The 25,251-nt window shown below is 43.8% G+C and overlaps 1 protein-coding gene across 2 annotated transcripts in view; it reads left to right on the top strand.

The window, feature by feature from the left end:
- Nucleotides 1–25,251, top strand: part of LOC126268205 (WD repeat-containing protein 47) — a 635,268-nt gene that overhangs the window by 274,693 nt on the left and 335,324 nt on the right. For both annotated transcript variants that reach the window (XM_049973832.1, XM_049973831.1), the window contains one exon: nt 22,524–24,233. In XM_049973832.1, the coding sequence (XP_049829789.1) occupies nt 22,543–24,233 (1,691 nt within the window). In that variant the 5' untranslated portion in view covers nt 22,524–22,542. The remainder of the gene's footprint in view (nt 1–22,523; nt 24,234–25,251) is intronic.

The following is a 25,251-nucleotide window of genomic DNA, read 5'->3' as shown; positions in this document are numbered from 1 at the left end:
TGCGATGCACACCATGATTAATTTGTATCATTTTTAGAAACACAACCACCTTTTTGATTTACTTCAGTAAGATTTGAACCGGTTGGCTGAAATGTCTGAAAAAAGTAATTGGCGCGTTGTTTTACGCTACGTTCCTCATTGTTTTATGGGAACATGTTACGTGTAGAGCTCTTTAGCGTTACAGTTTCATTGCAAACCCTTTTCGCAATTGATTCCCTGAGTTCTCCCCAAACTGCTCTGCTCACCCTGCCACCCCACTCCCGCACTCCTCCCATTTCCCTGGCCGGTGCTACGCAGTCTCCCGCCGTCGAGGTGGAACCGCACCCACGACCCGGCACTTTTTCTCCAGTAACCCAATAGAACGTCTGGCCCATCCATCACTGCTGCCACATCCACTCGTGGTGATTCTTCAGCCCGCTGGCTTCCATCGCTTCTCTAAACTCTGTCTTATTCATGACCGCCAGGCAGACATTAGGTAGGGAGAGGAACCGCGTGCAAACGACGCCGTAGCGAGTATAATGCGTGAATCATTCGGTGGCGGCGTACCGCATTCAGTTTTTACGAGTTTTCTCAAAGATCTCTATCGAACTGTTCCTCAGGTTTCTTTGATATCTTTACAGCTCCTGCGGAAACATCTGGAAAGTGATCGGTCTTAAAAATGCATCAAGATCGTTACCATATAAAACACATTCGGATTTGGAGAATGTCCGTAGGGATTTCTACTGAGGCTTTTGTAGATCCTCCGCAGTTCTCCAAAATCATTCTCGCCGTTAAAGCCGCTTTTCAAAGATCCGAATGCTCGCAACCAGCAGCAGAAAATCGTATTCGTATAAGAATATTTCGTTTTAGTGGCAGTCAGCTGGAGGATTTTGCCCTTAGCTACAGAACAATATCTCTGGCTATTACGATGTGCACTGTGACTTACAAAATGTTGTTACAAGTAATTCTGACTCATACGTCGTATACTGATCTTTTACAGCGCAGTACATAAAACACCACAGAAACCGTAGTAATGAAGGTATATACGAACGCGATTTCATCCGTAGTAAATACGAATGCCTCGTACATTGCTAGACAAGCTCATGAATTAAGTAGGAGAAATTCTTAACTAGGACACGTTATGCTCCTTTTCAAAATACTCACCTACAGGGTAACAACTATTGAACTATATGAAAAAAAACGTAAATTAGTTGCAGACTACAGCGCTCATCCACTTTATTCAACAAGTAAACGTTACTAAAGATATTTTGATTTAGATTATGACATATTCGACATGCCTGCCTTCATTGGCGACGATGAGGCGCTGAAGAATAGCGAAATGTCGGAACGTCGATTCTGTCGACGACGCCCTAAATGTCTGTTTTCAGCTCAGCAATTGTTTTTGGGGTTAATGCTGTACACCATGTCTTTAATATAGCTCCACAAAAAGGAGTCGCATGTGTTCGGATTAGGAGAATATGGCGGCCAATCGAGGCCCATGCCAGTGGCCTCTGGGTACCACAGACCCAGAATGTGATCCCCAAAGTGCTCCTCCAGGACATCAAACACTCTTCTGCTTCGGTGGGGTCGAGCTCCGTCGTACATGAACCACATCTTTTCGAAATCAGGGTAGTTTTGGATTATGGGGATGAAATCATTTTGCAAAACCTTCACATACCGTTGGGTAGTCACCGTGCCATCAAGGAATATCGCACCAATTATCCCGTGACGTGGCACACCACACAGTCAGCCGTTGAGGATGAAGAGACTTCACGATCGCGAAATGCGGATTCTCAGTCCCCAAAATGCGCCAATTTTGCTTATTGACGAACCCATCCAAATGAAAGTGGGCTCTGCGCATACTAATTCCCATCATGCCCCGCGGCCAACCTTGCAGTTTGAACCTCCTAAAACGAACCGTTCTGAAGTTATGACGATTTTATTTCATATCGTTCAATAAATGTCACCCTGTAAATAGTGGGTGCCTCACTCGTTGTTTATTCAGAAAGTCACGACAAAACAATTCGATAAAATTCAGCTCATGTGAAAATTTGCAGATAAATGGATGAGTATAATCAATCATAGATGCTGACTCTGTAGACGAATGCAACTGATAATGAAACCATTTTAGGAGGAGTCGACGCTCGCGCCTTCCAGTTAACGAAGCTGCTGACAATATTTCAGGGAATACAACGAACAATGTGGCTTCCCAACTTGTTTTGCAATGCCCATCTGTGTTCGTGGTACATGTACTGAGCTTAAGTTACTAAGAATGATGTGGCTCAACATGGTAATGGTTGGATTACCGCACCTGAAGTATGTCGTGATGATCTTAAAGATAAACTGGGTATGGAGAGTTTTAATTATAGAGATGTGATTGCTTATCACACATTTCAAATTAATGAGCTGTCCAACAGAGACTTCGTGTTTTTCGTTGAGTATGCTTTTGGTGGTCAGGACTCTTAATCATCATAAAGCGAACGAGTCAGAGTCTGTTCCAAGATTGTTTAAGAATGAACTTGTGTGTAAAAATATGTATTATTGCAGTTTAAATAAAGAACCTGTTCAGAAAAAAAACTACGTAGTGATCTTGCCAAAAGCGGAGTAGCGATTTTTCTTGAAGTTGTAGCTGTCTGGAGCACCCTGGGACGTTCTCTGTGTGAGGTGTCTGACCTAGTTAATAACGACCTAGTGAAATAGTCTTGTGAACTTCATGGTACAAGCATATGGTCCACTGAGCTCTCTCTTCTCCTGGCGAGATTTTCACATTTTTTTCTCGCACCCTTTCTTTATTTTGTATATCGTCTTAGTTTCACACTTCAAATAGGAGGAATGTTCAACAAGTAACGCAATAGATTTTTTTCAGAAAGCAGATTGGTTTTATTCAGAATTCCAATACACTCATCGTGGAGACCTGACGCTACTGCGAGGGCCTGTATCCCCGCAGTGGTTAAGAAGAAAGTGACACGGTTGTAGCATACCCTCTTCGTTATTTAATCTGTACATTGAGAACTTTAAGTTCAGAGAGAAGTTTAGACTTCCTGATAGCATTGTAATTTTGTCAGAGGCGGGAAAGGGCTTGCAAGAGCAACTTAACGGAATGGATGGTGTCTCAGGAATACGTGGGGCGTTCAATAAATTATGCAATACATTTTTTTTTCTGAAAGCTCGTTGGTTTTACTGAGGAGTCCGATACATCAAATTATTTCCCACTCTTATGGTTACAGATCCCTGTTTTTCAACATAGTCTCCGTTCAATGGGACGACCTTACGCCACCTTTCTGGTAGGGTCTCTATGCCCTCATTCTACCACTCTCCTGGTCAAAGCCAACGTTATGCTGCATCAATAACCTACCCGTCATCCACTTACTGCTTCCCGTGGAGTGCATCCTCCATTGGGCCGACAGATGGAAGGATGAAGGATTAGAAAGAACAGTTAGATGACGTTTTGTGAGCTGCTCTCAGGTCCACAGACTTTTGCGAGGCCTTGGGTCGTTACGGAGTAGTAGCAGTTCGTTTGCATTTTTGTGACGACGAATACGCTGAAGTAGTTTCTTCAATTTCTCGGGTGGAGCACAATACACTTAATAGTTGATCGTTGCACCATGGGGGAGGACATGAAACAGAATAACCTCTTCAGAGTCCCAGAAGACCGTCGACATAACTTACCAGCTGAGGGTGCAATTGTTTCCGGTTCGAAGTGATAAACCCATGTTTCATCGCCTGTGCCGATGTCGGACAAAAAATTGTCACGATCAGCCTCATAATGCGCAAGAAATTCCGCGCAGATGATCCTTTTTTGCTCTTAATGTTTTTTTTTCCATTTGGCGACGAGAAACCCATCGGGCAAACACCTTCTAGTGGACGAGTGTCTCGGCACTACCTACAGAGACGTCCAGCTGAGCAGCGAGGTGTCTCATTGTGATCCGTCGATCACCTCGAATGAGTGTGTCGGCCGGAACGCGGAAGATGGGATAAGTTTGCGCTGCTTTGACGTAATGATGGTAGACGTTTGTCCTTTGTTGATCTTTATGGTCTTATGTGCTTTTGTTCACTGCCACGTCTCCGCAAACATTCTGCAAACGCCTATAAATATCTCAGGTGCTCTTGTTTCCCGTCAGTAGAAACTCAGTGGCATTTCTCTGCTTGGGACGCACGTCCGTTACAGACGCCATTTTGAAGGCTACGTATAGCGCCGCCAACTGTAGGAATTACTTGAACTATAGGGGCTGAAGCGGGAATATTCCACTACGTCCCATCACAAATTGCGCATTTTTTTTCACAGAAATCTGTTGAGAAAAAAGTGTTGCATTACTTATCTAACGCCTCTCGTACTTCACGTTTCTTCTCGACAGAATGCTATGATTGACACACGCAGAGCGTTCTGTCGTCTTGTTTCTCAGATACGACAGTTATTTCTTGTCTGCTAAAGTTACTTCTCCAATTCTGCTATTCATAAATCATTTAATCTGTTTTCTACTTCTCACCACATTTGTCGTAGCTTTGTTTATCGTTCGCCGAGTGTGATTCCTCATTACATTTTACACTTCTCCTGCGTCTTCCTTATCTTCGGTCAAAGGCTCTTCAATTCTCACTGCCATTCGTATCCATTTCCCTAAAATTTTAATCACTTTTCTAAAACCTTGTCTCAGTTTCCTCATTACTTCTTCGGCAAACAAATTTAAGACACGGAGATATTGTACAATATTGTCAAAGGCTATTGATAAATGAGTAATTACAACCTTGGTTAATTGTCTGCTCAGTTAAGATCCAATGTTGACAATTATAAATGTGGAGAACTTGACCTACTTAGTTGCCTCTGCATCGTTAGTGATTCTTCAGCCATCGATGCTCACAGGACCGAATTATTAATTATAACCTCGTGTTAGTTCCTTACATTCTTTATTATTCTGTACCTGAAGTGCCTTCAAAGTTTGAAGAGATTTGTTTGCACATAGCCACTTACTGTCTTTCGTTATTGTACTCTATTGTAAACTAGTGACGTTGCAGCACTTCTCCTTAGCATGGAAGAGAGTGCAAGTGGGTTACTGTTCGGGTCCCTTCGGCGAGAATACTTTCCCGGTACTCCCATGAATGTATTCAAGAATGATGTCGAGCTTTTCTTGCGATTGCCAGTCTGCATTTTATATATCCTCTCACTTTCTACAATTGCCAGTTGATTTGCTGTTAAAGTAGGAAAATTCGTCTACTACTTTGAAGACTGATTTCCTCACCATCACCTAACTTAATTCAACCACAGTCCTTTATCGTTGTTTTACTTTTGTTGTTGTTTATCTGATAACAAGATTTCAAGACTTTGTCCGTTCCATTCAATTGGTCATCTAAGCCCTTTGCCATCTCTGACAGAATAACAATGCCCTCTACCAACATCAACGTTTTTATTTGTTCTCCATGAACTATAATTCCTTCTCCAAATTTTTTTTTGTTTGAGTTTCCTGTAGTGCTTACTCTATATATATACTGAAATGGGCGCATAGGCTACATCCCAGTCTCTCGCCCTTCTCAACTACTGCTTCCCTTTCATGGCCTTCCGCTCTTGTAGCTAGTCTGGTTTGTGAACAAATCGTAGATAACGTTTCTGTGGAAAGAATTTTCACTCCGAAGTGGCGTGTGTGCTGATATGAAACTTCGTGGCAGGTTAAAACTGTGTGCCGGACTGAGACTCGATCCCCGGGACCTCTGCCTTCCACGGGCAAGAGCTCTACCCGATCACGGCTCACGACCTGTCCTCACAGCTTTACTTTAGCCAATCTCTGATATCCTATCTTCCAAAATTCACCGACGTTGTGCTTACGTAGCGTTTTGGAATCGCGGAACTGATGATCTCGCTGTTTAGTTTCGTAACTCCCCTCAACTAATCAATCATTCTCATACGTAACTTGCAAGAGCAGCAATTGTGGAAGAGTCTCCCTCTTACAGATTGTGCCAGGGAGTCGCTTATCCGTGATGACTTCGGAATTCGAAGGAATGTATAGAACTCAACAGGCTCAAGGGCATTTTTCTTAATATGTTATTAAATGTTTCCCTTCCCACGAGGGGAGGCCACGACACTCTGATCATGAATTTAATTCAGATTCTGTACACTTTTAACTACACCATTAGGACAACGTAGTGTGCAGTTAGTAAGGCGTACTAGTTGGGCGATTTAGAGTAAATCGCAAGAGAAGTTTTACGCGTGATTGATGGACTGATGCCTTGCGCTATCATGTGCTTAACGTCCAATCTCCGTAATTGGTGGGTCGCTGTATCGGGCCCCACTAATGTTCTTTTATTTAGTTTTTTTAGTACTAGTAATACTTCATACATTCTACTTTTAGAGATAATATGATTAAAAGACACGTAAATTTGCTTGAAATTTCACTGAATTTCCATTGTTATTTGGCTGTTCTGCTAATTTTTATTATCAGAACAGATATTATATTTAAAACTCTCGACAGGTAAACGACCAAACGCTTAAATTTTTCCTGAATGTACATACCTGTCGTGATTCCCGATATCCATTAAATCTGCAATCGGATAAGATACCGAGAACTGCTTTGCACCTGGACGCTTCGATCTGCAGACAGATGTTTCAAAGACGAGAGACAGGCTTTGAAAGCCCAGATGAAACATCGATAAATGAAGGTGTAATTAACTTTATTCAATAAGACAATGAGTTGCAATATGCCAGAATATGAGGGTAATGTATGTTTAACTGCCTGATTTCCTGTCGACGTTACAAGTTGCAGAATGATATTTTCTCATACGGAAAACATAAAAGCAGTTTGCATCCAGTGCATCGAATTAACGCAGTTGTCCCGCATGCACAAGAAATCTTCAGTTTCTGAGAGGAAAAAAACAAAGCTCGTTGACTTTTGAAAAATTTCTCTGTCTTGCGACAATTTGGGTGCAAACCACGCCTAAACGCAACATTTTCATAAGTACCTGTGCTGAAAATTGGCGATGTTCGATTGAATGTGATTTAATAGTATCGTCACGAGAAGCAATTCTCTTTCGTTGTCAAATACAAACAAGTTTGATGACGCTTAATAGCATTTTTAACTTACCTATAGAAATAAAAATCGCATAATATTTTGTGATAGTGAAAATTAGTAAGTAGCGAAATAACATCGGAAATCCAGTACAATTTCATGCAGATACACGTGTCCTTTCAGCATATTGCCCTTCAAATGTAATATGTATGAAATGTGACTAGTGCCGAAAAAAAATTAAAAACAACATGAGCAGGACTTGATCCAGTGATCGACTGATTTCGGAGCTTGAACGCTAACCACATGACCGCCGCCATCTCATGTTCAGGGCTGCGACGTAGCGGTACGTCATTGACGCGTAAAACTTCTTTTGCGTTTTTATCGAAATCGCGTAAAAGTGTACAAAGTTTGAAGTAAATCCGTGATCCAAATGCTTTGCCTCCACTTGTCACTGACCATCTCCAAGCAGTTTGTTCCCAGTTTTGAAAATTACCTTGCGTATTAGCAACTCTGGTAACTGTATGTGCGTGCTGAAACATTACAGTGAGCGATGTGGGTGCAGCATTCTGTTAGGGCATAAGCGCTGCGTCGTGCATTTGCATTACACGCCGCATGACACTTGGTGACAGAGGCTGTTTTTGCGAGCAGCCATCCAGCGGACGTGTTGGGCTACCAGGCGCGGCGTCGAGCGGCGCAGGGGCCGTGTACTACAGATTGCCTCTCCCTTCCTCATGTGGGTCGGCATTTTATGCGCCAGGGTGCACACCGAGTTAACGTGTCGCCAGCAACGTGTAACATTCCAGGTTCCTAATCGTACCATTTTTCAGACTATATTTAGGAAGTCCAAAGAGCTGTTGTAATGTTTAGCGGCCTTTAAATTTGATAGTGAATCTTCTGTGCATCTCCGCCCATCAAAGCGACACATTCTTGTCAATGATGGACCTCTTGGTGGAGACTTTGATAATAAAAGTCTATCACACTATCATTCCAGGATGTAGCAAGAAGTCCCTTGGTACTACGGCAGGAGGCTGGGTCGGGGGTGGGGAGGGGGTGGGGGGGGGGGGCAAAATTTCGTCCAAAGAAGCAGCATATGTGATGGTATAGTGTGAAGAACGAGCTAGGGCATTGTAGAGGAAAAACACCCCCTCGGACAGCGTCGTCTTCACTGCCTCCCGTAACCTCGCCAGAAGTTTTCGATAATATGCTCCTTTCGGTTTGCCCCATTCGCACATAAACTGTTAGCAGCACGTCATGTCAATCCCAAAAGGCACTCAGTATCACCTAGCCCGATTAGGGCTGTCTAGGGGTCGTAGTGATGCACGAATTGCTCGTGCTTGTTGAATATATGGTTACAGAAACCATCTGGATTTTCCTGTGACAGCTACAACTATTGCGCAGCTGCCTCGCATTGGTGCGCTTTCTGAAGTGTGAGCATGCGCAAAACCCAGCTGACGGCCACCCTTTGTCTTTCTCAAAATGTCGTGCAACATGTTGAAGACAGACCAACTCTGCGTGCCGGCCCTTACTGGCAATTCTGTGCTGACTGACCGCGTCATGCATTCTGTACTGACCGACCGTCTCATCCTATGCCAATGGCGTCATTCGCATGTGATACGGAAGGGCGTGGGGTCCGCACAGCGCTCTTTAGTTGTCAGTTTCCATAACCCTCTTTCCCAGTAACTTTGCCCAGTGGAAGTTGTTGTTGTCTTCAGTCCTGAGACTGGTTTGATGCAGCTCTCCATGCTACTCTATCCTGTGCAAGCTGCTTCATCTCCCAGTACCTACTGCAACCTACATCCTTCTGAATCTGCTTAGTGTACTCATCTCTCGGTCTCCCTCTACGATTTTTACCCTCCACGCTGCCCTCCAATGCTAAATTTGCGATCCCTTGATGCCTCAAAACATGTCCTACCAACCGATTCCTTCTTCTAGTCAAGTTGTGCCACAAACTTCTCTTCTCCCCAATCCTATTCAATACCTCCTCATTAGTTACGTGATCTATCCACCTTATCTTCAGTATTCTTCTGTAGCACCACATTTCGAAAGCTTCTATTCTCTTCTTGTCCAAACTAGTTATCGTCCATGTTTCACTTCCATACATGGCTACACTCCAAACAAATACTTTCAGAAACGACTTCCTGATACATAAATCTATATTCGATGTTAACAAATTTCTCTTCTTCAGAAACGCTTTCCTTCCCATTGCCAGTCTACATTTTATATCCTCTCTACTTCGACCATCATCAGTTATTTTACTTCCTAAATAGCAAAACTCCTTTACTACTTTAAGTGTCTCATTTCCTAATCTAATTCCCTCAGCATCACCCGATTTAATTTGACTACATTCCATTATCCTCGTTTTGCTTTTGTTAATGTTCATCTTATATCCTCCTTTCAAGACACTGTCCATTCCGTTCAACTGCTCTTCCAAGTCCTTTGCCGTCTCTGACAGAATTACAATGTCATCGGCGAACCTCAAAGTTTTTACTTCGTCTCCATGAATTTTAATACCTACTCCAAATTTTTCTTTTGTTTCCTTTGCTGCTTGCTCAATATACAGATTGAATAACATCGGGGAGAGGCTACAACCCTGTCTCACTCCTTTCCCAACCACTGCTTCCCTTTCATGCCCCTCGACTCTTATTACTGCCATCTGGTTTCTGTACAAATTATAAATAGCCTTTCGCTCCCTGTATTTTACCCCTGCCACCTTTAGAATTTGAAAAAGAGTATTCCAGTCAACATTGTCAAAAGCTTTCTCTAAGTCTACAAATGCTAGAAACGTAGGTTTGCCTTTTCTTAATCTTTCTTCTAAGATAAGTCGTAAGGTCAGTATTGCCTCACGTGTTCCAACATTTCGACGGAATCCAAACTGATCCTCCCCGAGGTCTGCATCTACCAGTTTTTCCATTCGTCTGTAAAGAATTCGCGTTAGTATTTTGCAGCCGTGGCTTATTAAACTGATAGTTCGGTAATTTTCACATCTGTCAGCACCCGCTTTCTTTGGGATTGGAATTATTATATTCTTCTTGAAGTCTGAGGGTATTTCGCCTGTCTCATACATCTTGCTCACCAGCTGGTAGAGTTTTGTCATGACTGGCTCTCCCAAGGCCGTCAGTAGTTCTAATGGAATGTTGTCTACTCCGGGGGCCTTGTTTCGACTCAGGTCTTTCAGTGCTCTGTCAAACTCTTCACGCAGTATCGTATCTCCCATTTCGTCTTCATCTACATCCTCTTCTATTTCCATAATATTGTCCTCAAGTACATCGCCCTTGTATAAGCCTTCTATATACTCCTTCCACCTTTCTGCCTTCCCTTCTTTGCTTAGAACTGGGCTGCCATCTGAGCTCTTGATATTCATACACGTGGTTCTCTTCTCTCCAAAGGTCTCTTTAATTTTCCTGTAGGCAGTATCTATCTTACCCCTAGTGAGATAAGCTTCTACATCCTTACATTTGTCCTCTAGCCATCCCTGTTTAGCCATTTTGCACTTCCTGTCGATCTCATTTTTGAGACGTTTGTATTCCTTTTTGCCTGCTTCATTTTCTGCATTTTTATATTTTCTCCTTTCATCAATTAAATTCAATATTTCTTCTGTTACCCAAGGATTTCTAGCAGCCCTCGTCTTTGTACCTACTTTATCCTCTGCTGCCTTCACTACTTCATCCCTCAGAGCTACCCATTCTTCTTCTACTGTATTTCTTTCCCCTATTCCTGTCAATTGTTCCCTTATGTTCTCCCTGAAACTCTGTACAACCTCTGGTTCTTTCAGTTTATCCAGGTCCCATCTCCTTAATTTCCCACATTTTTGCAGTTTCTTCAGTTTTAATCTACAGGTCATAACCAATAGATTGTGGTCAGAGTCCACATCTGCCCCTGGAAATGTCTTACAACTTAAAACCTGGTTCCTAAATCTCTGTCTTACCATTATATAATCTATCTGATACCTTTTAGTATCTCCAGGGTTCTTCCACGTATACAACCTTCTTTCATGATTCTTAAACCAAGTGTTAGCTATGATTAAGTTGTGCTCTGTGCAAAATTCTACTAGGCGGCTTCCTCTTTCATTTCTTAGCCCCAATCCATATTCACCTACTATGTTTCCTTCTCTCCCTTTTCCTACACTCGAATTCCAGTCACCCATTACTATTAAATTTTCGTCTCCCTTCACTATCTGAATAATTTCTTTTATTTCATCGTACATTTCTTCAATTTCTTCATCATCTGCAGAGCTAGTTGGCATATAAACTTGTACTACTGTAGTAGGTGTGGGCTTCATATCTATCTTGGCCACAATAATGCGTTCACTATGCTGTTTGTAGTAGCTTACCCGCATTCCTATTTTCCTATTCATTATTAAACCTACTCCTGCATTACCCCTATTTGATTTTGTGTTTATAACCCTGTAGTCACCTGACCAGAAGTCTTGTTCCTCCTGCCACCGAACTTCACTAATTCCCACTATATCTAACTTTAACCTATCCATTTCCCTTTTTAAATTTTCTAACCTACCTGCCCGATTAAGGGATCTGACATTCCACGCTCCGATCCGAAGAACGCCAGTTTTCTTTCTCCTGATAACGACATCCTCCTGAGTAGTCCCCGCCCGGAGATCCGAATGGGGGACTATTTTACCTCCGGAATATTTTACCCAAGAGGATGCCATCATCATTTAATCATACAGTAAAGCTGCATGTCCTCGGGAAAAATTACGGCTGTAGTTTCCCCTTGCTTTCAGCCGTTCGCAGTACCAGCACAGCAAGGCCGTTTTGGTTAATGTTGCAAGGCCAGATCAGTCAATCATCCAGACTGTTGCCCCTGCAACTACTGAAAAGGCTGCTGCCCCTCTTCAGGAACCACACGTTTGTCTGGCCTCTCAACAGATACCCCTCCGTTGTGGTTGCACCTACGGTACGGCCATCTGTATCGCTGAGGCACGCAAGCCTCCCCACCAACGGCAAGGTCCATGGTTCATGGGGGGTTCCAGTGGAAAAGGTGTCAAAAGGTGTCAAAATAAGCGAACATTGTCTCGGTTTATCCGTAGATCATTTCGATCGTTTCTGAGAAAATGACGGTCAAAGTTTTCGACGTACAGGGTGTACATAGTCCGCGAAAACTTTCAATTATTTGTTGCACAAGAACTAGACATTGTACAGATGTCATACATATTACATTTTGAAGAGAAATTCTGAAAGTTTTACAAACATTCGATATGCGAACCATGAGTGATCCGGCAGACGTCAATACGGTATTCGAATTCTTGTCATACCCATCCCAGCATGGCATCGTCGAGTGTGGCAGTCGCTTCCTGTATTCTTTCCCGGAGCTCTGCTGCATCACGTGGTAGAGGCAGTACATGCACCAGATCTTCAATGTATCCCCTCCGAAAAAAGTCACACGGAGTGAGATCTGGTGTTCGGGGAGGCAAATTTCATGAAACAGCTGTCCCCTTCTGTAGCACGGCCGATCCATCGACGCGGCAGCTCCGGGTTCAGGTACCCACGTACTTCACGATGAAATTGGGGTGGAGCCCCATTCTGCTGCAAGATGAACGGAGAGTACGATTGCATTTGAGGCATCAGCCATTGCTGCAACATCTCTCTCGTACGCGCTCCACATTCACTTCACTCACACTGGGACATCCTCTTCTCTTTGCCAGTTACAAGCAACCCGTCGTAAAGAATTTGTTGTGGCATTGGTAAATGGCCTTCCTTGTTGGTAGTGTCTTACAGTACTTGGTTCTAAATATCCATTGAACAGCTCTAGCACACTTGTTTTTGTCTAACTCCAACACACAGAAAGCTCGTCATGTTTGCGACTAGCGCCAGACGTCAATACGGTATTCGAATTCTTGCCATACGCATCCCAGCATGGGAACTACTTACTGAACTACGATGTGGCGGTATACACGGAAAAAAAACTTTGTGTTTCTTGTCAAAATGACATATGTATGATAACTGTACAATGCTTGGTTCTTGTGCAATAATTGAGTGTTCCCGGATTTTATGTACACCCTGTATCTGAGATGCCTTTCAGCGGACGGTTAGCGTAGCACAACTGGAGCCCAAGTGGCTAACGTCGCGCCCTTTCACTTTCGCGTTTCATTTCCGAAACCAGGTTGTTATTTCTCTTCGTTTTGTTTTTTTCCTTTATCTACCCATGTACATAGACAGGCTCAACAAGAATTTTTCTCATAAAGTTTGAGGATACAGGGACGTTATGTTAATTGCAGAATTACAACTGGGTTTCACCGTAACTGTTATACGTTTATTATATGGTATATATGTGTATTTTAAGGCAATCTTTTGAAATTCTCATATTCTTATATTTAATTCTTCTTATGTTTATTCTTCCGGAAGATCTGTTGCATTCCTACGGATTATACAGATCGTAGAAACAATCGGTACATAGAAATTCTTAACACTGCGACCATCACACGAAGCGAACGTTTGCAACAGTTACATTTCTTCGCATAAATCTCCCGGAGGTGGGGGGGGGGGGGGGGGTTGGAGTCGTCAACAGTGCCGGAGATTTCACGCTTTGGCAATAACTTCGCGGAAAACCACGCATAACGGATCACTTTTCCGAATGTTTATCCATCAAGAGACACTACAGGTATTGCACCGAGAACACTTTTAAAATATTTTTCCATTCATTTATAGTTTCTTAATTCATTCACTAGACATAAAAATAGTAAACGTATAAGGACAGTGTTATTTCAATATACATTGCAAAAAAATTAATCTTGCAGTAACCTTCTGCAGACATGGGTAGATAAATGGCAAACTCTCAGGAACGGTCAAGTACCGACGGATCAGCCGAGACATGTGTTCGCTTATTTTGACCCCTCTTCCACTGGTCAAAGTTTTTGGGAAATCGAGTTATGGCACTTGCTGTGTTCTCCTAGTTAGAAGTAGCTACTTTTAAATCAAATAGTATCACGAGACTAAATGCAGCCAGTTCAATTTTTTCCACCTGTGGAAAATCCGTGACAGAACCAGGAGTTAAACTCAGGTTTAATAGCTGTGAAACGCATTGATAACCTAGCTAAGGAAGCGGACGTTTAAAACTGACAAATGACTGAATTTCACTTTTTCCACCATCGCCTCGACTGTGATAACGCCTGTGTCCGAGAACCATGGCGACGTTTTCGGTTATTCGTAGAAAATTGTTCTGTCGCTTCGTTCTTCTTCGTACACACTTGTTTGTGAATATATTTTAAGTGTCAGCATCTCCTAACCACTGCTTCATATGGTTGTGCATTGTTGGCACACACTTCAACCAACTCAGCATGGATTGTTGCAGCAATTTTCCCCTGCAAATAAACCGAATTACCGTACAGTACTGAATTTTAATAATGTTTGGTGAAAATGGGGTGCTGCGGAACTGTGGTGCGGGGATTTCGATTTGTACCCGGACTGCAGACATTTACCTACAAACAATCTTAGTGTGATTATGAGGAAGTTGATGAGACTAGTCAAGGAAGATAAAGAACATAAGACATCCAAACCAGGTGCTCAACAAATTGGGAAAAAAATATCGACGTGGCTGGGAAGAGACGTTTAGCCTCATATGGACATGTCTACAGGATGCATCCCAGAAGGTTGAAAAAAAAAAATGGCTCTGAGCACTATGGGACTCAACTTCTGAGGTCATTAGTCCCCTAGAACTTAAAACTAGTTAAACCTAACTAACCTAAGGACATCACACACATCCATGCCCGAGGCAAGATTCAAACCTGCGACCGCAGCTGTCACGCGGTTCCAGACTGCAGCGCCTAGAACCGCACAGGGGGCCGGCCCAGAAGGTTGACCTGACAGCTTCTCGAATAAAAGCAAAAGAGGGAGACCAAATCACCATGGTAGAGGGAAGTGAGAAAAGATCCGCAGGAAATTAAAGGTACCAAAGTGATTGGAAAGACCATGCATTTCTCAGGAAAATGCGAAAGCAAATTGTAATCGAGGGCAGTCCACCAGTAGAGGAGAGGAAGGAACAGCACAGCCAAAGCTACTGGCCGAACGTCAAAACCCTCTCCAAACACAACAGTTGAATGCCGTGGTCCTTAGTAGGCCTATGTGGAAGAAGAAGAAGAAGAAGAAAATAAACACCGCCTGTATCACAGTATCATTTCATTCACAACTACCGGTTTCGATTGCGCTGCCGACCATCTTCAGGTCCAGGTTGGAAAAGGAGAAAGAGGCGCTCAAATAAAAATTAAAATTTACAAAGCTGTAGTACTACAGAGTATAGTCGTGAATAAAAATAGTGATTTAGACCGCGTTCCTTCATTTATGATAGTCTTAGTGAGATCACGATTGCTAAGAACTGGCATCAATTCTGTAATTACGTAACGTTATTTTTTTTGGAAATGAGAATTAAAAAGTTGACTGTCGCTCATATGAGACTCATAACTTTCGCAAAATGGTCGGTAATAGGTTGAAAGTGTATTTGTAGGTACGGCATCGGTTTACCACTGTCTAATAGCCGTTGACAAACTACAGCTGATTACCAGACTGTTATTGTCTTCATCGGGGAGGTAAGGAAGCGGTATGATGTGAGGAAACTTTACTTGGCCATTTGGTTGTGGTACAGGGATGCGAAAATGATTTTCATGTATATCATCATTTACGTATTAATTTGGAAATGTAGCAAATATGCTGCTTGTATTTTGCTATTTTCCTCGTGGCTTTGTATAATAAATTTATTACATAAAACGAAGTATTTTCCGAAAATGTCCAAATTAGGACGAAGACTTATTGGCTGAGTACTTCAAGCAAGCATGTCGAGACCGTTGATCTGTCAGGCATAGAGTTCAGTGGTAGCCTGTTTTGTAAAACTTCGTAATCGTCACTTTAAAAAAAGAAATACAGTCAACACAAATTACTGCACAGGTATGAAAATCGGCTGTTGTCGTAGTTGTAGGGTGTACATCAAAGTATTTAGTGTGTGTCAAAAGTGAGCTAAGGTTTTAAACATCAGCACTGTAAGTTCGTAGGCTTTTGCAGCCAGACTAAATTTCCATGCTCTACTTCTGTATTGGTGTCAGTTTCTTGATTTAAAAAGGGATTCTATTGCATCCCATGGCAGTCACATGCAATTAGTGCGTGAAATGTTCCTACAACTCTTTACATCCTCACGTGGTCTGCAAAAATACAATAAAAAATTAAGGAATGTTCAGTGTCCCTGTGCCTCAGTTTTCATAGGGGTAGTAACACTGAAACACAGTGGTGCTTTTTTAAAGACGTGCGATCAGTATAAACTTAAGAATGATTATAATTTCCTTCAATTTATCCATAGTTAGTGATTTATGAAGTGGTTTTTGCCAAGAAGTTACTACACCTTGGTGCTTTGCTAAACTGTTCAGTGTAGGATTGGCGTTTGATACCTGTTAGAAGCAACAACTCATCTATGTAATAAATGTGTTTGTGGCATCCTAGCAACTCGTGCGAAACTTTATAAGTGCCACCAACACCTGCAGTATCCTTATGCGACGTGTTTTACTCCTAAGCAGACCTCTATATTACGTATTTCCGCGACACAGTTACAGTCGGTATGGAGGTAACTGTGGTCTTTTGAGGTGTCTTGGCGTTGTGGCTATTAGGACACAATTAGTTGGGTTTTAAGCATCATTATCCTCTTCCTCCTTTTCTTGAGTTCTCATGCCTGCAAATGTGACAGTTGGTGAAAGATTTGCATGTATTTTTATTTAAAACCAGATTACCTCCCAGTCGTCGCAAACGTGTGATTAAATAACGAGTGAGAACCGTGTTCAGCCTGTCAGTGAAATAATTAAACTTCGTTCCACCCGAGTCCATATTTTGTCAGTCTAGTGTGTTGCTGACACGACAGAGATGAGGAAGTAGCCTGATATTTGCCTAGAAGGGTTGGGTGTACCCTACCTCCCTGTCGCAAAAGCGATGCACCGCTTCTTGAGCTTTACGAACTAGTCATTTGGAGAAGTATACCACGCAGTTAACGTAATCCTTCGGTAAAGTGGAATTTAAATGAATGAATGTTAAATATTAGTTCGCTGTATAAAGTTGTGCTGCCAACGATTATTAGACGCAATACATCAATATCGTCAGTCTCCACATGGCTTGAAAATAGATTATTTGTGGTTTCCACAAATTGATTGAAGTAACAAGACCAATTAACTTCCGAATCACTGTCCAAAGTGACTTTGTGCTCTGCCTCAATACAGTCAGCAGTTTTACCAACTAGTGCATATGAAATCAGCGATTTAGCTTAGTGCGTGAACAGCCATTAGTAAGCGATGTGACGCTCTTTATTGACTAAGGCTGCGTTTATCACTGGTGTGGAGTCTGCCAGTCGTTCCGAACGCATATTATCGCAATTTGTTTTATTCGTACAAAATTCATATTAGAACCGTAAAAGATGTCGCGTCAAGCGTGTAAATATTGTTTTTCAGCTGGAACACAAACGTAAAACCGGGATCTTCAAGTCCGCCCTTAATACATTTAACGTCCATTAAAACTTAGGCTGAGGAGTCGTGCAGTGTGACGCAGAAGTGGATGCAAGTACTTCTTGAACACACATCATATAGTCGCTACAAATCTTTGTTTCCGTGTTACATGATACAAGCGAATGTGCCTCAACGCGGTGAGATCTCAACACGCACAATCATAACGATCAGTTTCTAAATTTCAATTCACACAGTCGTCGCAGAATTGAGTTTGATGATGAATTTGCAGACGCCGTCCTGCAGTGAAATATTGTTCTCGCTGCGAAGTTTCGAGGGCTGTCTCGTGCCGTTATTTGGAGCAGGATCCCACCGTCAGAGTGCAACGTAATGGCTTCGTTAAATCTGCGACTACTGCTGCTTGCTATTGACTGACGGCGACGTAAGCTGCTTACTACTTCAAAATTTTCGAAGTACTGTGAGAGTGGTAACTTTTGCATTTTCGAAGGGTTTTTAGCCTTTGAAGTCCCAGTCTCTCAGCCGCAACTGTAAGCTATTTATACACATCCATTTCACACACGTCTGATGCGTACTTTTGAAAACTATAATTTGTGCATTAAAAATTCTCCAAGGAATTTTTATTCATTTATATCTTATCTTGTTCAACCAGTCATTATTAACTACTCTAAATACAAAAAATCCGCCCATCTGGTTCTGTGACGTCGTTGATAAATTGTACTATTACTTGTTATGCGTTCGTTGTACATTATAATTTATTTTCCAGTCTACTAGAAAAACTGCTCCTATAAATTTCTTACTTTAGCTGTTGAAATTTGCATGCCCTAGAGACACACAGTGCAGTGTTGTTAGCAAGAGGTGGTGGTTCCGAATCGATCTATTAACTCATTTTCCTTCTTTGTTGCCCCAGTTTAAGAATCTGAAAACTTCGTGCATGACTACTGAGAACAAACTACTTTCCTCCGCGTTCAGTTTTAAATTTCCCACCACCCTGATGAAGTCTAATAAAAGACGCAGAATTGACAAGTCTTTATTCTTCAGCATGTTAACATACTTTGAATCAGCACGCTGTTTCTTAAGGTTTTCAGAGTGCTGTCCCACTACTGCCGGTGGCGTCTCTAGACACATATTCGCTGGTCATCGGGCCTCATTTCGAAGCGAGACTCGTCACTCAAAACAGTTCTACTCCAGTCACGGAGATTCCAAGCCGAAGATGTGTCTGGAGACGCCCATCCAGCTGTCTGATACCAACCTGACTATCGCTCGCCATAAGACCCGCCAACCAGAAGTATTGGTATTGGGTGCAGTTTCTTTTCATAGCAGGACCCTTTTGGTTGTCATCTGCGGCGACCTTACTGCACAGCGGTACGTCGACGATATTCTAAGCCCAGTTTTGTTGCCCTTGAAGGCAAGCCATTTTGGGTTACATTTCAGCAAAATTATTCCCGCGCACACATGGCGAGAGTTTCTACTGCGTGTCTTCGTACTTGCCACATCCTGCCTTGGCCAGCAAAATTGCCGGGTGTCCCTCAACTGAGAACGTTTGGAGCATTTTGGACAGGGCCCTCCACGGCGCTCAGGATTTTGACGACCCAACGCACCAATTGGTACGGTATCCCTCAGGACACCTAAAAACTCTATTAAACAATGCCAAGCCGAATGACTGCTTGCATAAGGGCCAGAGGTGAATCAACGCGATACAGACTTCGTCAATTGTTGAAGCTACTCCTCTTGATAGTTTTATTAAAAGCAAATATCGCGTTTTCCTTGATTTGAAACCGAAGGGTTCGTTAAATTTGTATTCTTTTGAAAACATCATGTGAGAAGGTTTCACTTTCACATCATTTACACACTTCGGAAACATTTTTCTGCTTCCATACGTTGCCTCAAAGGATAACGAGATTTGTCTGCATGAAAGAGGTCTTTTTCACGGTAGTATTTAGGATTGCTCTCTTCTCCCTGGCATCCCTCTTTCACTGGTAGCATACTTTAGAAATCATACTTAGTAACGCACTTAGATACCACTGCGCTTAGGTATGGTCTTCTCTCTTTACCTTGTGAAATCTTTCAAAAGTGACGGTCCTTCATGTCTTTGTCCAGACTTGCCGATTCCCCAGTTTGTCTGTTTTTTGAAATTCCTGTCATCAGACAAGTACGCAGTTTTTCCTTGTAGGTCGAACGCATCTGTAGCAAGTGCCATATTTTATTGCTGCTGCCGTATCTTCTACTCCACTGTCCAAGAATTTTCTCACTTTATTATGTCCGGGGAATTTTCAACTACAGTTAGGAAAAGGCTGTTAAAATGTGAAGCAATACAAGGCAAAGGAGAAGACCTGCACATGTATTATCGAAACATTTCTGAATTAAAGAAAGTCGAAACAAATGTTTCTAATAGCAGATTACAAACTTTTCCTGTTTCAGTAATAATTCCCTCAATACTAATCTCTCAAGAATATACAGAACAAGCGTGGACCCGGAAATAGCTTGGATACCTGTCTTAAAATACGATGAATCACTTATGAAATTTTACGGTTCCGTCCGTTAATATTGTATGAAAGTAAACTTGCTCTTGTTGACTGATTGTTGTCAGTTCGTATTAAACTTCACAGCACCATGCCCTCGATGTTACACAGGCTATATACAGTGCCCTGCAGTAGATTGTGGTTGCAGATAACTTCCCGCCAGATCGGTTGTTTCAAAGTGAGGCGACTCCATAAATGTATCCAGGTCTCCCAACAGTTGGCCCTACACGACAAAGATAAGGTACCTCTTCATGTTCTTTCGTTACAGTATGTGTAGGATCTTTGTATCCCTTACATGAGTGCTATTTTCTTCTCGTCTTTTTTTTCTCATCCCAAAATCTTATTCTCTCGCGCTCTGCGTCAGAGATCTTCAATATCCTATTCTCTTCACTGCACAATTGTTATTTTCCTGTATCGTTCACCGTCGTTGATCTCTGGAATACTAGTCAATGTGTACTTGCTTCTCTAGTTTTGATTTCCTTCCACCTTCTCTCCCGGCTCCAACTAACACCACCCGAGTTTAACAAACAACTTGGCTCCCTGTTTCTCTCTTGTACTAGTTGTTGTTCTCCATAATCTTTCGATAGTTTTCTCCATAGTCATCCTGATCACGATGTCCTTCAAATCTTGCCCTTTCCTGTCGAGTTCTCCTGGTAGTGTCCTCGAGGTCTGGTACAGTTCTTCCCTATATCTTTGCGTGCACCTCACCACCACCTCAGGCAGGGCCTAGAATTTTCATTAGTATTTTCCTCTCTTCTTGCTTTATTTGTTCTCCATCATTGCTTCTAGTGTTATCGCCTCAGCCTCACGTAGTACTGCGCTCGTCTCTGTTGCTTTGTAGCATCCGTAGGTACAATGCAATACCAAACGAATGTGGTGATTTTAAATGGCTGTAACTATATAATGGGTAGCGATACAACGACAAGAATTACAGAGAACGTAAAAGAAACATTTTTCACGTATTGTATAGGTGGTCTCTATTACTCTCCTTGGTCACAGGGATAACATGTAAGTGGAGCTGTTTTCGCCAAAAGGGGCACATACGGATGGTCTTTCACACAACCCCATAAAAAGAACTACGTGGGTATCAGGTCGGTATATTAAGATGGCCAAGAGCAGAACATGGCATCTTAGGTGCGACCGATCCAACGGTTTGGAAAATATTGGTTTGTGAACACACCAAACTTTTGTGGCTTTTCAAGCTTCCTCTGGCTCCTTACATTGATTTCCATGGTCTTCGTTCAAACGAAAGGCGGACAAATTCTTCAATTACACATCGCCGCATATGGGCCCGCGTCCTTGCACTGGTGCGACGACCAAAGCTTTGAATTTACCTTTACATTATGTGTACGGCTATGCTTTAAATAATTATAGCCGCTTATAATCCATCCATCGATTTTGAACCGCCATGTATTTTCTTTTTATCTGTATCTATGTAGAAAAAAAAGTTTGTGTGTGTGTGTATGTGTGAGTGTGAGTGTGTGTGTGTGTGTGTGTGTGTGTGTGTGTGTGTGTGTGTGTGTGTGCGTATACGTACGTACTGACAGACTTTTCTCAATGGTCACCTATTGCCACCCTCTCGTGGTTACGATGGTAGGTAGCCCTTGATCTAACGCTTTTTGTAAGGGAATTTGGTCGCGGTGCGTGGGAGTGGGTGAGCGTGGCGAGCAAACATCCGCAAAACGTGGAGCAATAAATACTCTCAGGAAAAGTCTATGAAAACGAACTTAACAATGTACATTTGAAAGTGCGTTTATTTTTTCCTTCGTCCGACGTAGTAGGATGCTTGCGCGATTTCGTCATTCAGACTTAATAACATGTTATTAATAGATCATTTTTTAGTTTGTGTGTGTTTTCGTCAATCACACTTTGTCGACGATCAACAGAGAGACACAGGAGAAGCATCCAGATAGACTAAAAGATAAAAATACTCGTACGTGACAAATGAATAATAGAACTGCACACTACACTGTTTTCGGATAAACATTTCGCTTATTCTTCGTAATTACAATCCTTCTCATGATTTAGCGTATTTTCGTCAATTATTCTTCTTTTGCAGTACTCTTCGTGAGCATATTGCATCGTGAATGAAAGAATAAAAACATTTTTTACGGTAAAGTTCATAAGTCATATATTATTTAGCTTTGTCTAAGAATAATTATTGCTCAATATTTCGCGGATTTTTGCCGTTCACACACACCCACTGTCGCGCACCTTGCTAACAGGATAACTGCATTCATAATGTCCTTAATTAGATATACGTGTGTTTGCATCTCATAAGTAGAATGGTACTCATGCCTTATCCTATACCATGTATTCTGTCCCAGGCAACGCCCGGTTTCTCAACTAGTTGTATATATATTTGTGTTGTACGAAAGGCTAGCCTCTCCTTGATTCGCTACAGCCTTCTAAATGCAAGACGTTACTCCCGTACATAAATCTCTTGCACCAAACGAGCGTATACGTCGTTGTCTATTTAGCGCTGGAAGCCAGTTAGTATTAATTTAAACTGCCGTGTCATTTGTGTCTGCCCCCTAGCTCTAAGTACGTCGTTGTAGAGCAGTTAAGTATAACAGCGGGTGTGTTTGGCAGGTTGCGGATACGGTACGTGATGCCTTCTGCGCACCTGACGCTGCGCGAGGAGGACGTGGTCCGGCTGACGCTGGACTTCCTGCACTCGCGCGACCTGCACATCAGCCAGCTGTCGCTGGAGCGCGAGACGGGCGTCATCAACGGCAACTACTCGGACGACGTACTCTTCCTGCGGCAGCTCATCCTCGACGGCCAGTGGGATGACGTGCTCGAGTTCATCCAGCCTCTCGAGGCGCTGCCCACGTTCGACGCGCGCCGGTTCCGCTACGCCGTGCTGCGCCACAAGTACGTCGAGCTGCTGTGCATCAAGTCGGAGGCGCTGCTGGCGACTTCGCCGACGGCGGCGCCCACCTCCGTGGACAGCGCCGTCGAGGACGTGGTCAAGGTGCTGAACGAGCTGGAGCGCGTCGCGCCCTCGAAGGAGGACTACTCCAACCTCTGCCTGCTGCTGACGCTGCCGCGGCTCTCCGACCATCTGCAATACAAAGACTGGAACCCGAGCAACGCGCGCGTGCAGTGCTTCCGCGAGGTGTACCCACTAGTCGAGCAGTTCCTACCGTGCATCAAGAAGACGGCGGCCGGCATCGTGGAGCCGACGCCGACCGCGAAGAACGACCGCCTCATACATCTCATCATCAAGGGGATACTGTACGAGTCGTGCGTCAATTACTGCCAGGCGAAGGCGACGGGCAACAAGGAGTCCCAGCAGCAGGAAATGACCTTCTCGCGCCTGCTGGACGGATCCGTGGGCTACAGCGACTCCGACCTGAGCCTGCTGTCGTGGCTGCAGAGCATCCCGGCCGACACGTTCTCGGTGCCGTTCGAGCAGCGCACGCTCAACGTGGACATCGTGCGCCTGGAGCGGCCGTCGCTGGAGACCTCCTGGACGGAGCACATGCTGGTGACGCCCATCAAGCCGAAGCAGTTCCCGCACTCGGCGATGCCGTTCACGCGGCCCCGCTCGGCCGCCGACATCATGTCGCGCTCGCTGCTGCCGGCGCTGGACGGGCTGCCGCACGGCCTCCAGCAGCAACAGCAGCAGAACCACCAGCAGCAGCAGGGCGCGGGCGCGGGGCCGCATCGCGCGGGCGCCGGGCTCGCAAACCCCGTCGTCATGGCGCTCTCCACCGGCGACATCCTCAGCGGCCACCACGCCATGTCGCGCTCCTCCTTCGCCAGCTTTCACCTCACGGGCTACAAGAACAACAAGCTGATGAACACCAGCGTGGACCGGCTGTTCGAGAACGACGGCGACGTCTTCCTCAGCACCTCGTACTCGGAGTTCCAGCCGCCGAGCCCGGCGGGGGCCAGCACGGCGAAGCGGCCGGTGCGCGGCCAGTCGCGCAGCCCCGACCGCAAGGCCGGGGGCGGCGCGCTGTCGTCGGCGGCGTCCACGCCGGAGCACCGCGGCCGCGACTCGCCCGCCACCGCCTCCTCGACGGCGACGACGGCGCGCTCGTCTCGCCGCGACTCGCTGTCGGACCGCTGCTCCGTGGGCCCCCCGCAGCCGCAGCCGCCGCCGCAGCTGCCGGCGGTCCACCCGGTCGCCGTCGTCGAGCCGCAGCCGAACGCCAACTTCGAGGGGGACCTCTACCGCGAGTTCCAGCGCCAGAAGCAGCGCATCAACGACACGCTGCAGGCCAAGGAGCGCGAGCGCGACGAGCTCGTGCGCCAGATCGCCGCTGCCGACAACCGCCTCTCCGAAGTCAGGTCAGTATCTTTGTTATAGACAAGCTAAACACGTTTACTATTCCGTGGCTTTGGAAACCAAAAATCTACTTTGTGGACCTCGAAATGAAATCCGGAGGTGGCTCACTCCACGTGAAAGAAATCGGTTATAAATAAATGGTTCAAATGGCTCTGAGCACTGTGCGACTTAACATCTGAGGTCATAAGCCCCCTAGAACTGAGAACTACTGAAAGCTAACCAACCTAACGACATCACACACATCCATGCCCGAGGCAGGGTTCGAACCTGCGACCGTAGCAGTCGCGCGGTTCCGCACTGAAGCGCCTAGAACCGCGGCTGGCTTACGGTTGGTGACTCTACATAAGTTTATAGAAGATGTAAATAAAGACCAATGTACATATACATTTACCTCTAACTGGAATATATGCACATATTGCATCAGAGAATAAAAACACACAGTAAACGAAAACAGAAGATAAATATATATACCAATCATAACAAGGTTATAATATTAATGAAACACAACTAACGTGACTGACTTGCAAAGATTACACTGTAAACAGAAAGCATAACGAGAATAAACTGTCAATCTAGCTACCAAAAGTATTTCACTGAAAAAATTATTCAGAAATAGATATTTCGTGACTTATAACAGTCGAGTAACATAGTCAACACTTTACTCACTGATGAAATATCGGCGTTTATTTTAACTAGACGTAACTATGTATGTAAACTGACATTTATGTACAACTTCTACTGCATAAAGCTACGTAGACTCGTCAACTGTAACATCGAAAAGTTCGCTTAAGAATGACGCTATAGCCGAGATAAGTTTGTAGTAAGGAGGCAGCACGACTAATTAAACTATTTGCAGCTTGCCTGGAATATTCATTTTAAAATGCCATTTTATTCAGTTCATTATATGTGTTGCTTGAGCAAATTCATTGAAATGCTGTATCTTCCCAAACCAAACTTCTTTAAATTTTTAAAATTTCAAAGGAGGGTTTTTGTTTTGGAAAAAAGTGGGTGTATTAGTTC

This window comes from Schistocerca gregaria, chromosome 4 (assembly GCF_023897955.1).
Source record: "Schistocerca gregaria isolate iqSchGreg1 chromosome 4, iqSchGreg1.2, whole genome shotgun sequence".
Taxonomy (NCBI): domain Eukaryota; kingdom Metazoa; phylum Arthropoda; class Insecta; order Orthoptera; family Acrididae; genus Schistocerca; species Schistocerca gregaria.
The sequence above is the reverse complement of the archived record's forward strand: the minus strand, read 5'-3'. Positions and strand labels throughout refer to the sequence as shown.